This window comes from Cenococcum geophilum (genome assembly GCF_001692895.1).
Source record: "Cenococcum geophilum 1.58 unplaced genomic scaffold K441scaffold_15, whole genome shotgun sequence".
In the NCBI taxonomy this organism is placed as follows: Eukaryota; Fungi; Ascomycota; class Dothideomycetes; order Gloniales; family Gloniaceae; genus Cenococcum; species Cenococcum geophilum.
The window spans coordinates 978,947-995,126 of record NW_027137573.1 but is presented as its reverse complement, the minus strand read 5'-3'; the positions used below and the strand labels follow the sequence as shown (position 1 = coordinate 995,126).

Genomic DNA, 16,180 nt, shown 5'->3' with positions numbered 1-16,180 from the left:
AAAGATTTCGTCAATAACACAGGGGACATCATTAATCCTTTGGCGACCAAGGCACGTGGGGGTCTCGTTGACATGGGAGTCGGTGCAAAAAAGTTGTTTGATAAGACCAAAATCCCCGCGGTATTCATGGCCACGCAAAACGATCTCGTTGATGTAACATCGAAAATGAACGGCGCGGAGGGTCTCTGCAAAAAATGCCAGTCACTACCGGTGGACTTATATCTATCCAACCCATCCAAGCAAAAGCCAGAGTCACTAGGGTCAGAAGCCCAGTGGGCCACACCATTATCGCGTGTTATATACCACGCGGACTAGTGCCGCGTCTGTCGTCTCTTGCTAGATATGCTCCGCATGCCTGCGAATGATCCGCTCCAGCATCCTGCCGTCGGTTCCCATCTCCAGTCCGGGTTCGCTGGATGGACCATGCGGGATTGGATTTCCAAAGGGGAAATTCAATGACAAGTGCTGGCCCTTTGGACATGGCGACAAGCGGTACGAAGGGGCCACGTACATACTTGGGCCCGGCAGTGAGGCTGTTACTATTGTCTTAAAACGGACGTTCGCACTGCTGGCTGACTACCGCGTTATTCCTGGGAAGGGTGTGCAGCGGCGCTCAAGAAAGAGGACTAGTTATAGGCATAGGCAACAGTTCAGCGAAGCTCGTAATCCACCACAGTATCCTCTAAGCTGTGTTCTGAGGATCTCAATTGATACGCAATGTAGCTCTACCCAGATGCTTAATGTGCATCTTATGGGCTATGGCCGCAAACTTGGGTCAGAGTTACAATGTCTCAGTAGCTTCCGATTACGGACTGTCTCAACCGATGTGTCAAAGCTGCTCCACTCCGAACCGGAATCTAGTTGTCTTTCCTATGGCAGACTGCTGGATCAGAACTGGATTGATCCGTCAATTGGGGTCCTCTGGCTCCGAGAGTGCGAACTCAGACACGGCTCAGAGTGCAGTGAGCACGGCTGGGCTATCGCAATGCAGAAGCCCGGATTCCTTCGCGCGATCGATGTGGAAGATTTCTGTGTCAAGGAGATACCAGATCCTGCTAAGTGTCGCTACGTGGCGCTTTCGTACGTGTGGGGAGGAGCAAACAATTAAACTTGTTCAGGACAACATGATTCACCTGATGTCGAAGGACCACCACGAAGAGCATATTATACTTCCACCACATTCAGGTGCAGATATTTCGGAGATTGACTCGTTTCTGAACACTAACCAATTAGCGACGGAAAATAAGCTGAGAGGAGAAGCACTCAGGCTCTTCAAGAACTTGCAATCCAAATTACGGTCTACAGGGACATTGGAAAAGAGACAACCAGAACAGCAAAAGCAAGATCAACCGGTTTCAAGTTCAGCAGTCCATGCTTCGACGCTAGAGAGCTTGCGAATGACGAATACCCAACTTTGTAAGAACATTCATTCAACTAGAAACCTCAAATACCAGCTAACCCTTTTTCTTTAATAGTGGAGAGGTCTGGCGCATGGCTGGACCTGAAACTGGAAGGCAGTATGTGCCCCGGTCCGGATGTATTGTTATACGTTGCGCAACACCGACGACAACCCAATTGCCCTTTTCAAATGACGATCTCGATGGACACCGCCCTCTTGGAGCGATGCCACAGATTATTTAAAACGTCTCAAAACGAGTCGAGGCTTTGTTACGCATTAAAATTGATGCCGAGGTGTATACATTGCGAGACGATATCTTGTAGCCGAGAATTGCCCATCAAGAGAAACCTGGCATTTTGTCAAGCCGAGAATTGCAATCAGCTAGCATGGCAGACCGTTGGAGTTTATTGCGACCTTCACTATGTGAAAGCAGTGACCTTCTTCAGGGGCTATTATGAGCGACACTTATACAGGGACCAGGCAGGAAGCGTGCCGAAAGTTCTTGTAAATCAGTTAGAAACGATGCACCAAAGGCTCATGCGGAAACGCTTTCAGATACACGATTTCGACACTCGTCAATGTTTCGATGCGTTCCAGAATCGTACGACAGAAGCGCCAAATGTTTTTACGATTGACACTGAGTTTCACCTCAAGAGAGACGGAACGGGCCGGATCACCACAGAAGTCGCAATAGTCAATGTTAGGACTGCTAGGATGGTGGTGCATGCAATACTACATCCGATGAGAACGAACGTCTTCTGGAAGCTCAAGAACCTTACCGCACATTACAGGGCTCACAATACCGAGATCTCTGGTCATGTTCGGACCGCTCTCACGGTCGATGAGTTGGTACAACAGCTAAAAGACGCTCAGTTTACACCCAATGACTGGATTATTGAGTATAGTACACAAAAAGGAACCTTGGATATAAAAAACCTACACAATCTCCTAGAGTCTTACGGATATAACGCACAAAAGCTTGTTCCGGCCAAACATACCGCCTCGATATATCCCACAGCTGTACAGCTCCTAAAAAAGCCACTTGAACTCAACTGTGCAAAACAGCCATTTCTTTTCAGGATCCTTTTTCCTTCCGATCCGCTCGTCGATTTGAATCACTCGGCGGTCATTGATGCCATGCAACTTATTCAAATCTTTAAACTCATGGCTGCGCTACTTGAACCCCCAGAGAAGCGACAACTACCTACTACTCTTTTTCAAGGTCTCGATGAGCTTTTCAAAAGAGACCTGCACCGTCAGGATAGTACACTGGACAAATTTTTCACAAGTCTCGACAGTCCTCGATCAGTCATAGAAACCTATTCAGAAACACTGCACGAGACGGATGAATCATACAGCCACGTTAATGAATTTAATCCGATTCTTCCTGAGTCGCTGAGCGAGGACGAGGACGAGGAAGAAGGGGCAAGCACCGGCTGTAACAATCGCAGCGTCTATGAAAAGATTTAGTTAAGACGAGCTTTGATCTATTTATTCCCTAGCATCAGATAGCCTTTATCAGAGTTTAGTCTCATATTAACTAGCCCAAGTATTTAACGCAATCGAAGAAACACAAATCTACGGGCGTGTTGCTTGTTTTAAATAAAAGTCGAAGGGAAAGTCTATCACAGCCTTTATCCTTGGCTAATGGTTATGGTTACAGCAAAATCTCCTTAGTACGATATGGTTTATTCGGCCGAGCGTATCGTAATACCAAGGGTATCGTTATATGACATACTTGTATGTAAAATGCACCCAAAATTAAAATTAGGTAATGATATTGTGTATCTACGCACTTAAAGTTATAATTGAGCGATTGGCTATACTAAAATACGTCGCGATCGATTGCTGCTTGGTGTTTTAAGGTCGTTGGCCTTAAATTTGACGCTCATGCCTTAATAGAGTCGTAATTACGTCTCTATTAGAATTGCTTTGCTACTCCTTATAAAGACAAAGCTTTTATAAGGCCATAAGCGCCTTATTAAGCTTACTTTAAGGTTGCTTAATAACTTCCTTATCCGTTTCCGTATCGCAATCGGGCCCTGCGTAGAGCTCTACTATATGCTTAATAAGATCCTCTAATAAATCTTCTACTTCCTTACCCAGTAGCTTAACAAATTCCTAAATATTAATTAGAGCGTAAACCCTTCCTACTATAAGTAGCTGTTCTACTATTTACTGCATTTTATTAACTATAGGAGGATCTAGATAATCTTAAGGGTAAGGCTATAGGCTTATACGAGAGCCGAATAATATAGATTTAATAAAGTAATTCTTAATTATTTATAGTATAACTTCCTTTTAAGCTTTAACTAACTATTAAATTACCTATAAGACGTGCATCTGCTTAATTAGATCCTTATCTTAAAGCGAGACCTCTACTATAAATTGCAGCTAGTATCGCCGGTAGAGCAGCCCAAAGTTTTTAATTATTTTTTAATTAAGAGGTTAATATACTAAGGTGTAATTAGGAGGAAGGAACTCTACACGCGTGTTTTTAAAAGAGCTATTCTTAATAAGTTTTTAAATAGCTACTTTATAAGCGCTAAAGCCGTTAATTAAGAGTAGTATCTTCCTACCGTATATCCTTTTATTAAACTAGGTAAGCCACTTAAGTATAATTACCGTTGTTATTTAGGTCTTCTTATTATACCTCTATATAATATTTATTAAGGCTATATTAATACGATTACGTGTAAAGTAATATAGCTTTAGTAAAAAGCTAATTATAAGGAGAGGAAGTTTATCTAAACTATCTATATTAGAGCAATTACTAAGAGAGATTTATGCCTTTTACTTCTTTATTCCTAATAGAGCCTTAGTTATTAGCGACTCAGTTAACCGAGGCATGAGCATAGCAAGAAGGATACATGCAAGCCTATATGATTGGATTGTCTATAAACGAGGATCTAAAGCTAGAGAAAGGAAAGGAGAAGAAGAGCAGCGCCGGTTAAAGTAGGGTTCTTTTATACGGTCCTCTAGTCACGTGACCGCAAAGTTCTGCCAAGTTCTGCTAGTTAAGTTCTGCTAAGTTCTGCCAGTGCCGTAATATTACCCCCCCCCTTAGGCTTTGTGTGTCTATATTACACCTATAGGGCGTTCTTATCTTTATATTCTTCCGGTAGCCTATTATTTTTGCTATACTAGCACTCCATCTACTTGTCTAGGTACTTTAGGGGTCCTAGTTTATTAGGGTAACGGCTATAGAATTTTTAAAGCTTATAGGGACTGCTGATAAAGTTCTATATAGGGTACTAGGTAGGATCTAGGTTATAGCCTTTCCAACTAACGCAGTACTTTAACGTTCTCCTTACTAGCTTATAGGCCAGTATTTCTTTAATTTCCTATTTGTTATTACCATTGACTTAAATTAGTAGGGGGGGTTCGTTCTTTTATCTAGGCAGTAGGTTGTTTATAGCTTTCCGTAGCTTATCCGGTAAGAAGATAGGGTAGACCTTAATTAAATCCAGGAGTTTTACTTTATATAAGTTGCCTATCTTCTTAAGAACCTTATATGGTCCTACTATCTAATAGTCTAGCTTATGGCTAGGTCGTTCTATCTTCTAGTTCCTTATTATAACCTAGACTATATCGCCTACCGTAAAGTTAGGCTCGCGCCTATATTTATTTACCTACTATTTTATTAATTTTTGGGCTTTTCCTAGATTTATATAGGCTACTATTTAGGCTTCTTCTAAGCGCTTAGCGTACTACTGGGCTTCCTTATAGGACAGTTTTTTGCGTACGGTCTAGGGTCCTTTTAGTCTTTCCTAGTTAAAGCTTATATGGGGTAAGTAGCCTATTTTTAGCTAAATAGGGGCAAATCTAGTAGAGTTGTGGGGTAGGGTTGCTTAGGTATAGTTTATAAGGGGTAGCAGTTCGGCCTAGTTATCCTAAGAGTAGTTAATAAAAGGCTGGAGTCTCTGGTCTAAATATTAATTTATAATCTCTATCTGGCCGTCTATCTGGGGGTAGTATGTTATAAAGAGCTTTAGCTTAATACCTAGGATTTAGGTAAACTCGTTTTAGAAGGCCGATATAAACTATAGCCTATAATTAGACACGATGGTATCTAGTGGCCCGTAAATTTAGTAGACGTAGTAGATATACAGTTAGGCCGCTTCTTTAGTATCAATATTCTTATAATAGGGGATTAAGAATAGGCGCTTACTAAAATAGTTAACTAGAATTATAACCATATTGTATTTGTTACGGTCTGTAGGTAGCTCGTAGAAATCTATAAAGATATACTGCTAGGGGCGTTCTAGTATTAGAAGTGGTTTTAATAGTCCTAGGGTTTTATCTTAGGGGATTATAGATCTATAGCAGCCGTCGCAGTTCCGTATATAACGGTTAATATCTATAATTATTTTAGGCCAGTAATACTAGTTACTAATAATCTTATAGGTCTTATTTTTTTTAGGGTAGGCCGTAGAGACCTAGGTATATGCTTTGGCGATAATCTAAGTCCATAAGTTCTATTCCTCTACTACTACTAGCCGTTTGCGGTGCTTAAGTAGTCCGTTTTTAAGGGACTATAGGCTTATAACGTCCTTTGTCTTTTTGTAGTACTTCTATAGGAAAGGGGCCGCACGGTTTACCTATAGCAGTTTATTAATAAGGTTAAGTTCCGTAGAGTTAATAGAATATATTTTAGCGTTTAAAGAGTCTGTATTTAGTTCTACCTATATTTAGGGGTTAAGGTACTCTAGTCGTAGTAGCGTCTAGGTCCGTAATAAGATTTTATAGCTACCTAGTTATCTAGGTCCTATCTATACCTTATAAGGGTGTCCGTACGGTTTATAGCGCCTGGCCTATATATAATTAGGAAGTTAAACTAAGATAGAATGTCCGCCTATCGCGCCTACCGGGCCGTAAGGGCCTTTATTATTATAAAATATTCTAAGGCCTAGTGATTTAAAACTACCTAGATAGGTTTAGGGGCCCCCTTTAGCTATACACGCTAGTGCTAAAAGTTAAAGATAATAGCTAGCATTTCTTTATTGTAGATAGGGTAGTTTAGCTTAGCGTTTATTATAGTCTTTAAATAGTATATAATAGGGTGCTATTCTCCGTCCAGTTACTTCTAGAAGAAAATACCAGCTATTACGCTATTTAAGGTATTAGTCTTTAGTATTAAGGGCCGTTCTAGGTTAAAGTGGGCGAGTAAGGGAGCAGAAACTAGTCGTTTCTTAAGCTTATTAAAGGCCTGCCTATATATGATATTAAAGTAGAAGGGCTGGTTTTTTTAGGTAAGGTAATTAAGAGGCCTAGTAATCTTACTATAGTCTTTAATAAAGCGTTGGTAGAAGTTACAGAAACCTAAAAATAATTATACCCCCTTTATAATCCGTGGGGGTGCCTACTAGGTAATTACGGCCGTTTTTTCTAGGTCGGTTTTAATTTTATCCATACTAATAATAAACCCTAGGTACTTTATACGCTTAATACTAAACTCTAACTTCTTAATATTGGCCTAGAGGCTAGCCTTACGGAGCAGTTATAGGACTTTATAGACGTACTCCTTATATTCTAGCTTATTCTTAGAGTAGATTATAATATTATCTAGGTAGGCCGTATAGAAGTTATTAAGGTAGTTAAAGAGTATATCGTTTATATACCGCTAGTACGTAGCCAGTCCGTTAGTTAGTCTAAAAGGGAGTACCTTATATTTATACATTCTGTAATAGGTCTAAAATATAGTAAAATCCTCAGACCTAGGGTTTATTTTAATTTAGTAGAAGGCCTGGCGGATATCGAGCTTTATAAAGACCTTAGCTCTACTTATTTAAGCTAGAGTCTTATTAAGTAGGGGCAGCGGATAGCGGTCCTTGTAGGTTATATTATTTAGTTTATAATAGTTAATATAGAAACGGAGTCCTCTATTTGGCTTTTTGGCAAAGAGAATAGGTAAGTTAAAAGGGGCTTAACTAGGTTTAATAAAGCCCTTATCTAGGTTATTAATAAGGTACTGCTTTATAGCCTATAATTTAGTAATAGACTACTAGTAGAGGGGGCTAAAGCTAAGGGTATTTTCCTTATCTAGCTTAATCTTAATCTTATAGTTATATAGTTAGTAAGGCGGGAGTATATTAGACGCTGCCTTAGAGAATACGTCTTTGAATTTCTAGTGTTAATAGGGTAGTTTCTGTTCTACTAGCTCCTCATCTATAAGCTTACTTTCCTATCCGCTAAGCTTATTTTTCTTTTCCTTAATTATTTAATTAATTTTATATAAGCTAGTGGTAAAGGTAACGGTATTAGGTTAGACTAAGTTCTAGTAGAATTCTATAGCGCTAATATAGCAAATATTAACTAATAGGAGGTCCGTAGGTTTCTTTACGGCCGTTTATTAGACCGTATTTTGCGGTCTAGGGTTTATAATCTTTCTTAGCTCCTATTCTATCTTCCATAAATTATCCCTCTAATTTATTAGTTTAGTATATTGTCTAATATTTCTAGCTTTTTTTTGTAGCTACGTAGGGCCTAAGCTCTCCGTAGGGGACTTAGCTAAATTATTACCGACTTTCTAAGTCTCTAGTATGGGAGGCGTGGCGTAGGTGGTTTAGGGGCGGCGTAGTATATAGATCTATTACGGATTAAGCTGTATATCCTTCTTAAAAGCCTAATCCCTACGTATTGCATTAGCCTAGTAAATAGTGTTTATCTACGGCCGTATAAGGTTTTCTATTATAATACTGATTTCTTTTATAAAGGAAGGCGTTAGGGGTATAGTTTTAGGCTAGATAAGCCGTTTATTCCGTATATTAAGCTATAAGCCTAAATAGGCTAGCTATTTTCTCCCTAATATTATATTATAGCTTCTAAGGTTCGTAATAAGGAAGGGGATATTATACTACCTTTATTTGTTAACATGGAGGTAAAACCACAAGATAGTTATAATAGGTGGTCCTATATATCCGTTATACCTATAAATAGAAATTAGTTTAGGCAGTTCTTTAAGGGGTATATTTAAAAAGTTAGCTAGTTTTACAGCGCACTTTATATTAATTAAGGTAAAGGCATTTACTCCTAAGTTAGCTAAAGTAGAGGTTAAAACTTAGTATCTATTACGGAATAAAGTATAAGGGATAGTGTAGCTTCTTTTACCAACTAGCTAACCTAGATTAATATATAATATATTAATCCCTTTTAACCCTAAAGAGGAGTCTTCCTTTAAGGTTTCTCTTTTTTTAACTTTATGCTATCCTTCTAAATTAATAGGACCTTGTTTATCTTTACCGCTATTAAATAGTCCTTTATAAAGTGGTTTCTTTAGCTATATAAAAAGCAAGCTCCTTAATTACTAAGGGCTTATCTATAGGGGTTGCTATATATAGGCTAAGTATGTACCAGACCCGTAGTAGGACTAGCTACTTAACTAGCTGTTAAATTAACGGCGGGCTGGACGGTTAGTGCCGTAAGAGTTACAGCCCGTACTAGGGCACTATTTGCTGTTTTTGTATTACTTATAGTCTGGCTTAAAGGGTTCCTAGATTTATACCGCTTGGTATATACCTTAATTTAACGGAGGCCTTAGTTAATAGCTAAGTAGTAGTCCGTAAGTACCTTTAACATCTATATAGTAGTAAAAACTGGCAGTATAGCGCGCTATAGGTCTAGAGTAAGCTTATTAAAGAGGTCTAGCATTAGGTCTTTATAGGGAATTTAGGCTTAGCTAGCTAAGTATAAAAAGCGGGTCTAGAAGGCTAAAAAGGTCTCCGTTATTTTTATATTTAGGCTTTTATAATTAAGGCAGGTATTCTATATCTTAAAGAGGTCCTTATAAATAGAAGATAGGTAGTTAATTATTTCTTTTTCTAAGACGAAAGGGTCTGCTAAGTCTATAGCATATTACGGACGTAGGTGCGTCTAGGCGTTTCCGCTAGTATAGCTAAAAATATAAGCCATCTTGGCTCGGTCGTTAGGGAAGTAATCTTTATTAACTTTAAGCTTGTCCCGCAGTTAAAGCTTTTAATTATTAAATATAGGGTTGGTCCCGTTTATAAGTAGTAGGGGGTCCGCTACCTTCGCGGATCTTAATGGTGCAGTGCGTTGGGCTAGGGCCTTAAGGACCGTAGCAAGTCTGTTTAATAAGTCATCACTAGATATAGGGGTGTCTTTAGCTTTAAGTAGTTCTTATAATCGTTTAATTTCGGCATTAGCTACTATAAGCTCCGCCTAGGGGGTTAAAATATTAATTATTTCTTCATCTAAGGTATTTGTAGGTCCTATGGTTACTTTACCTACTACTATGTTTTGTGGCATAGTAGTAGGGGTGTTAGGTAATTCCGGGTAATTTCTTTAGGGGTTCTGGTCTATGCGTATCCTGTAGGTTCTTTCCTTAGGGTTCTGTCCTTATAGTCCTAGTAATATCCTTAGGGTCCTAGTAATGTCCTTAGGGTCCTATTCTGTGTCCTTATCCTATTTATAGTCTTATAGATATTTTTAAGTTCCTTCTTAGGAAGAAAGGGTAGTTTAAGCTTTAGATAATATTAGCGACTTAGTTAACTAAGGCATGAGTATAGTAAGAAGGATGTATGCAAGCCTATATAATTGGATTATCTATAAACGAGGATCTAAAGCTAGAGAAAGGAAAGGAGAAGAAGAGCAGCGCCGGTCGAAGTAGGGTTCTTTTATACGGTCCTCTAGTCACGTGACCATAAAGTTCTGCTAGTGCCGTAACATTAGTAGCTAATATAGTATCTAGTATAGCCTTCTAAAATAGCCCTATCTTATCTATATTGTAAATATCCTTTAGTAAATAAGGCTTAATAATTACTTAAAGCTTTACTATGCGATCTTCTGCCCCCTCTATATTGGCTAAGGCAGCCTCGCCGTGCTACTTCCTCTTGCGAATACCGTTATAAGATTTAAAGCCTTCTAACTAGCCAAGTGACTACTTTTGCTTAGTTGTTATCGCTAATATAGGTATTCGTTACCATAATTAAGTAGCGGTAGTATATATAAGGTCGCCAGTAATAGGAATGCGAGAGTTCTATAGACGTTAGTACTACTTAAAGAGAGCCTCCTCTAAAAGAGGATGTTTAGCAGCTCTCTTTCGCTCTTGCGTGCTTTGCCTACGTTATAATTTAACTTAATTAAGCTATTAGAATTTATCGCTTAGTATTTTTAATATTAAGGATTAACTAATATTGCGACGGAGCAGTGATCTTTTTGCACTGGAGTGGAGTGGATCTGAGCTTAAATCCACTCCATCCAGCTAGTAAATTATTTGACTCCAGGAGCTCCTTGGAGCTCCAGTATATTTATATACTAAAAATAGAAAGGCTTAGCGTTAGCATGGTGTTGTAAAAGGAAGAGTAGATGCAGGATAACTCACCAAAAGCTACCTATATTACTCCTCACCAATAACCTCAGTCTCGTAGTCAATCTTAATAGCCGCATATTGCCCCTCTAGCTCTTCTTCCTTATTAATTACGTCGTCTTCTATATGAGCAGAGGCCTCTGCGGCAACCGCAGTAGCAAGCTGGGCCTTTGCTGCTTCCTTAAGGGACACCCTTTTGCAAGGCTCTCCTACTAACTTATCTACTTCCTTATTATCAAATATACCCTTTAGCGGTGGAGTACGCGGTTGGTAGCAAGATACTCTTTAAAGCGATCAATTGGCGCCGGGCCGTTACATTTAGGGTGACTTATCGGCTTTTAAGTTGAAGCTCTTGGGCATAATAATCACGTCGTCGGATGTAGGGGGCGATTGAGTTGATAAATATCGATCTATAGTGGCAGTAAGAAAAAAGATGAGGATAACTAAATCAAAGCGACGACGACGATGACGACGACGGGGGCAGGAGGAACGACCCAATTCTAAAATTGGAGCTTATCGTTGGAGTCGCTGATTGGCTTACTTGTACGCACTAACACCTATACGCTCTCTTCTTACGTTACACCTGCCCGAATTAGGTTAGAGAATTGAAGCTCCAAGAGCTCTGCGACTTTAAACCCACTCCATCCAACCAATAAAATTGACAGGATCCACTCCAGCCAAAAGACGGCTCCGCCACGGAGCTCCAGAATTAACCCAGTCCAAAAAGATCACTGCGACGGAGGAAGTTGCTTACCTAGCGAGCAACCTCCGATTATAGTAGACTAGGGTATTTTTAGTAGTGGGCGCGTATTATCTAGCGCTCGTAATTAGTAAAGCTGTAACGGCGTTACCTAGTATTTTAATATCTTGCTATAATAAATAAGATAGAATTAAGTATAGAGAGTAGGGTCTAAGGGTAATTTTAATAGATTTTAATTGTTGTGTAATAGATTTAATGGCTAAACTTACGGTAAGCAAAGGTTAAATCCGACGAATTAAAAACTGCTTATAACGATATTGGTAGTAGGTGCTTAACGATATTATTAAAAGTTAGATTATCGTAATATTACACCAAAAAAGGCGTAATTAAGGGGTATAGATCGTAATATAGAAGATATCGTTATATACCCTATATCATATTAAGGAGATTTTACTATACGTCTCTGTTATATAAGAATAGATCGTCATTATCAATGTATTTTAGCTATTCCATCCTTTCTGCTAACAACAGTCTGGATTAACGATATCAGTTTACTAACTATACTATCGAGTATATCTATAGTGAGCTATAGTAAAGGTAGATTCAATAACACTATAGCTACTCCGCTATAGCGTTTCTATCCAATACTAAAGCATTCCGTACCCCTTCCCTAGCCTTTTGAGCGAGTAGGGCATCCATTAGGACAAGACTAGACATCTAATGGAAAGTTAGCGGCGCTCATTACGAATAGGTAGAGACATGACCGTCAGGTTATAAGAGATTATCTAACAGATTCAAGTATAGGAATAGCTCGCGGTAGAACACAGGGGTCGTGTCTACCCTTAGCCTCCAAAATACCGTCAAGCTCGTCGTAGCTGGCTGTAGTTTGAGGCAGGCCGATAGTTGCCGGTGGTTTGAATGCAACGGTGAAGTAGATATGAGCACCGTTTGAAATCCCTCCCTGGATTCCACCACTATGATTTGTCTTCGTGGTCAATCTCGGCCGCGACATGTTGGGATTTCCTCCGTTCGGAGCCTCTGGGGCTTTGACAAACGGGTCGTTGTGTATACTACCAGGGATAGTACATCCGCCAAAGCCGGAGCCAATTTCGAAGCCCTTCGTCGATGGTATCGAGAGCATAGCGTGCGCGAGCTTAGCTTCTAGTTTATCAAACGAAGGCTCGCCTAGCCCAACAGGAACGTTACGGATGACACAAGTGATAGTCCCTCCGATGCTATCTTGTGCATCGCGGAACTTCGTAATGAGAGCTTCCATGCGTGCAGAAGCATCTGGGTCTGGACATCGTGTAGGAATAAACGAGTCTACTTTCTCGCGAGTTATTTCATTTAACAACCGCAAAAATTCGGGATTTGTTGACGGGTGCGGATGCTCGCTTGTCGGGGGAAAGAGGTTTTCAGAGCCTACAGAGGATGTAAATGCCACAATTTCAACGCCGTAGTGTTGAAGGATTTTCTCCGCTACCGCACCGGCTGCGACTCTTCCTATAGTCTCCCTTGCGCTGGCTCTCCCTCCACCACTTAGTAAGAACGATATATTAGTCTACGCTCCTTAATGTACTAGTTTATCCCTGGGAATACGTACCTCGAGGCTCGGATGCCATATTTCTCCTGATATGTCCAGTCGGCGTGGCTTGGACGAGGGAATTGATCCATTGTGCCGCTTCCATAATCCTTAGGTCGATGGTCCTCGTTCAAGATTCGAAGACTTATGGGTGTTCCGAGGGTAATTCCATGCTCTGTACCCGACTGAATCTCCACGCGATCTTTTTCGTTCCTTTGGGTTGTCAAGTGGCTTTGGCCGGGCCGGCGGCGTGTTAGTTGGGGCTGAATATCGGCCTCCGTAAGAGGCAGAAGAGGAGGGCATGAATCGATGATTACGCCCACGGATTTACAGTGTGACTCTCCGTACCTAAATCAATTAAGTACTGGATTCGCTAGTTGAATTAATTCGAGAACTCACGTGTGCACGCGGAAGTACTGGCCAAAAGTTGACATATCGAATGATGAGATGACTTAGTCGGTAGATTGTACTGTGGCGGCTTCAGTTGATGATGATTTCAAGTAGTCCAGTGGTGGCTTCAGTGAAATTCGAATTGGCTGGGTGAAGTATAAAAATTTAAGTTTAGGTTGCCGAGCTGCAGCAGTCATCACGTGAATCAGGACGTACAGACCCTCGGAGAGAAAATCCACCTCACCTCCTGCAAACTCCTGAGCCAATCAGCGGCTGGCACCGCCACACCTCTATAACCCCTGTGACTCCCGCAAACTCCTGAGCCAATTAGCGACCGGCGCCGCAGCCTAATGTACGCCGCAGGCGTTAATGCTTGCACTAGCTTCAGTAGCCAATTAACGTAGCTGACCAGGAAGCGAGCCACCCCACGAAGCGAGCCATATATGGAAATGCCTACCATTTCTAATTTGATAGCAAATTACACCAAAATCAAAAAGCCTCAGCACATTACACGATGCCAAATCAATCCTTGCCCTCTTGTGAAGCCGAAACTACTATATAAAATATTATATAAGGTCTTTCTTCTAGTATTAAGCCGTCGATTTGTAAGGCCTTTAGCGTATATAAAGTACCTAAATCTATTGTTAGATATTATTCTATTAGCTATCTCCTATAATATAAAGCTTACCTAGGTTTATTATATTCTTTATAAGAATAGTAAATTATTAAATAGCTCTCTAAATATTAATCCTAGGACCTTCCGTTAAAGGCTTATATACTTTTAAAAATAGCTTATTCCCTTTTAAGCGAAGGCCGTATTATAGGTAAGCATAAAAGGCAAAAATTTATTTAACACTACGGTTTTAGTACTATACTAAGTTATTAGCTAAACTGCTAGAGAGCTTAGAATGGCGATTTAGTAGTTATATATAATTAGTTTAGGTTCTTCTGTACTATATATAAGCAATATTAAGTTAAGTATTTAAATATTATTTATAACTTTAACAAAAAGGGGGCATTACTAGGCTTTATAGCGGTGGCCTAAGTAATTGTATTGGGTAAGATATATAGGGAAGGGTTAAAAAATTAAATAGTTATATAGCTAGGTACTTATAAGTTAGTATCTATAATTAAAACGATTTACGCTAATAGCTTTCTACCGCCTACTGTTACGGAACCCCACCGCAGGGGCCTCCATAGAAGAGCCCCGTGCCCTCGCGTACACTTCGCGTATAGCTTATATCAGCTACGCGTAGGTATATCACCTCCTCACGCCCTTAACCCTTACGATCGATCGCGCAAAGTCTTGTAGACTCCTCGAATACATACGCTCTATAGCCACTGCCTCGCGTCCCATAACATTACGTTGCGCCTTTTTTACCATCAACGCTTAGCCTACGACCAATTCTACGTCTCTGCAATACTGTAGGCGCTGCTAAAAGCAGCGTATCTACGAGTTACCCTACTCTATACTTCTAAGGAACCTATAATAGTAAGACAATATTCCTTACTAGCTACTATATTAAACCTAAAGAACAATTTAATACCTATACCTAACCTATGCCGCTAATTAACCCTAGGAGAATTTAATTTATTAGCCCTAGCCTTAACCCCTAAGGGGAAGCCTAGTGGCTTAAAAGATTACAATAACCTTAACAAAGTAGACATTAACAATATTTTATCCTTTATTAACTATATAACTACGGATAAGTAAGCAGAAGGGCTACTACCTATTAAAATTAAAACACGAGACGCTAAGACGTTTATAAAAAAGGTAATACGAGAACTTAATAAATACTATCGCCTTTTATAGAACTACTACCTAAAGCTTATACGAGCTAAGATGCGTACTGCCTAAGATTGCGATATTATCTAAGACCTATAAGCTTATAAGATGCTCGCTAATAATATACGCTAAGAAACTAAAGATAACCTCTGCGTATCTAAACATGACGTCTAACGGTTAAAGAAGGCTAAGATTATACTTATTGCTATAGTTACTAAAAAAGATAGTATAATGAAATACCTATAATCTTAGCTTAATAAGCATATTTGTAAGCTTTGCAGTGTGTAGGAATTGAACGAACGACTTAATTGTAAATCTATGGAAATCAAGAGGTATATATATATGAAATGGTGTAGGTAACAGGATGAAATGGGAACAGTGATCTGCAAGCAATATTGATCTGCGATTAATATATAGGGTGGCGTTGAGGCTGTCTCGGTAGCACCCGTAGTCGGTTACAATATTTATAATAATGCTAGATATCTCTTTACAGTATATAACGCTACCTAAGCCTTTACGCCCCCGGTAACTTTATCTACTTAACGCTTAATAAAGGGTTAGTGCTAAGCAGCTTTACTTAACAGGAACCCCTATTAAAGTAGTAATAATAAAAGCTATAATAATTAAACCTAAGCTGCTACTATAGGGTCTAATATACGTTACCCTAATTCCCTAGTCTTTTAGGGAGACTATAAGGAATATAGCTACTAAAAGATATAAATCCCTAAAAAACTAACCTAGAGCGCCTACCTTTTTCCTATAGAAGATACTAAGATTGGTTATATTATTAGGCAAATAAAGGGTATACTATTTAATAGACTCTTCGCCTAATAGAAGACTAATAGCCCCTAGAAGTAGTAGTCCCACTAAAAAGTCCTTAATAATTTTAACTTAATATACTATAACTATGACCTATTAGCTACTAGCCGAGCTAAACTATATACCCTAAAAATAAGCCCTACTAAATTATTTAACGAATTCTATATTAAATTCTA

The 16,180-nt window shown here is 39.5% G+C and overlaps 2 protein-coding genes across 2 annotated transcripts; one reads left to right on the top strand and one right to left on the bottom strand.

The window, feature by feature from the left end:
• The first annotated feature begins 898 nt into the window (after window positions 1–898).
• Window positions 899–3,194, top strand: K441DRAFT_657891 (uncharacterized protein). The gene is made up of 2 exons (XM_067648257.1): window positions 899–1,416; window positions 1,476–3,194. Exons 1-2 carry the CDS (start codon window positions 1,125–1,127, stop codon window positions 2,867–2,869), a joined length of 1,686 nt encoding a protein of 561 aa, XP_067505402.1. The 5' UTR covers window positions 899–1,124; the 3' UTR covers window positions 2,870–3,194.
• A 9,014-nt stretch (window positions 3,195–12,208) lies between these two features.
• K441DRAFT_676276 (chorismate synthase) lies at window positions 12,209–13,443 on the bottom strand (the record flags this gene model as incomplete). Its single annotated transcript, XM_067650938.1, has 3 exons — window positions 12,209–12,965; window positions 13,031–13,357; window positions 13,409–13,443. The coding sequence occupies 3 exons, from the start codon at window positions 13,441–13,443 to the stop codon at window positions 12,209–12,211; spliced, it is 1,119 nt and encodes a 372-aa protein (XP_067505401.1).
• Between the last annotated feature and the right edge of the window lie 2,737 nt (window positions 13,444–16,180).

Excerpts from the sequence above, each read along its gene's own strand:
- K441DRAFT_657891 (XM_067648257.1), top strand. The coding sequence starts at position 1,125 with ATGATTCACCTGATGTCGAAGGACCACCACGAAGAGCATATTATACTT. Across the intron at positions 1,417-1,475 it reads AATGACGAATACCCAACTTT|TGGAGAGGTCTGGCGCATGG; the intron begins GTAAGAACATTC and ends TTTCTTTAATAG.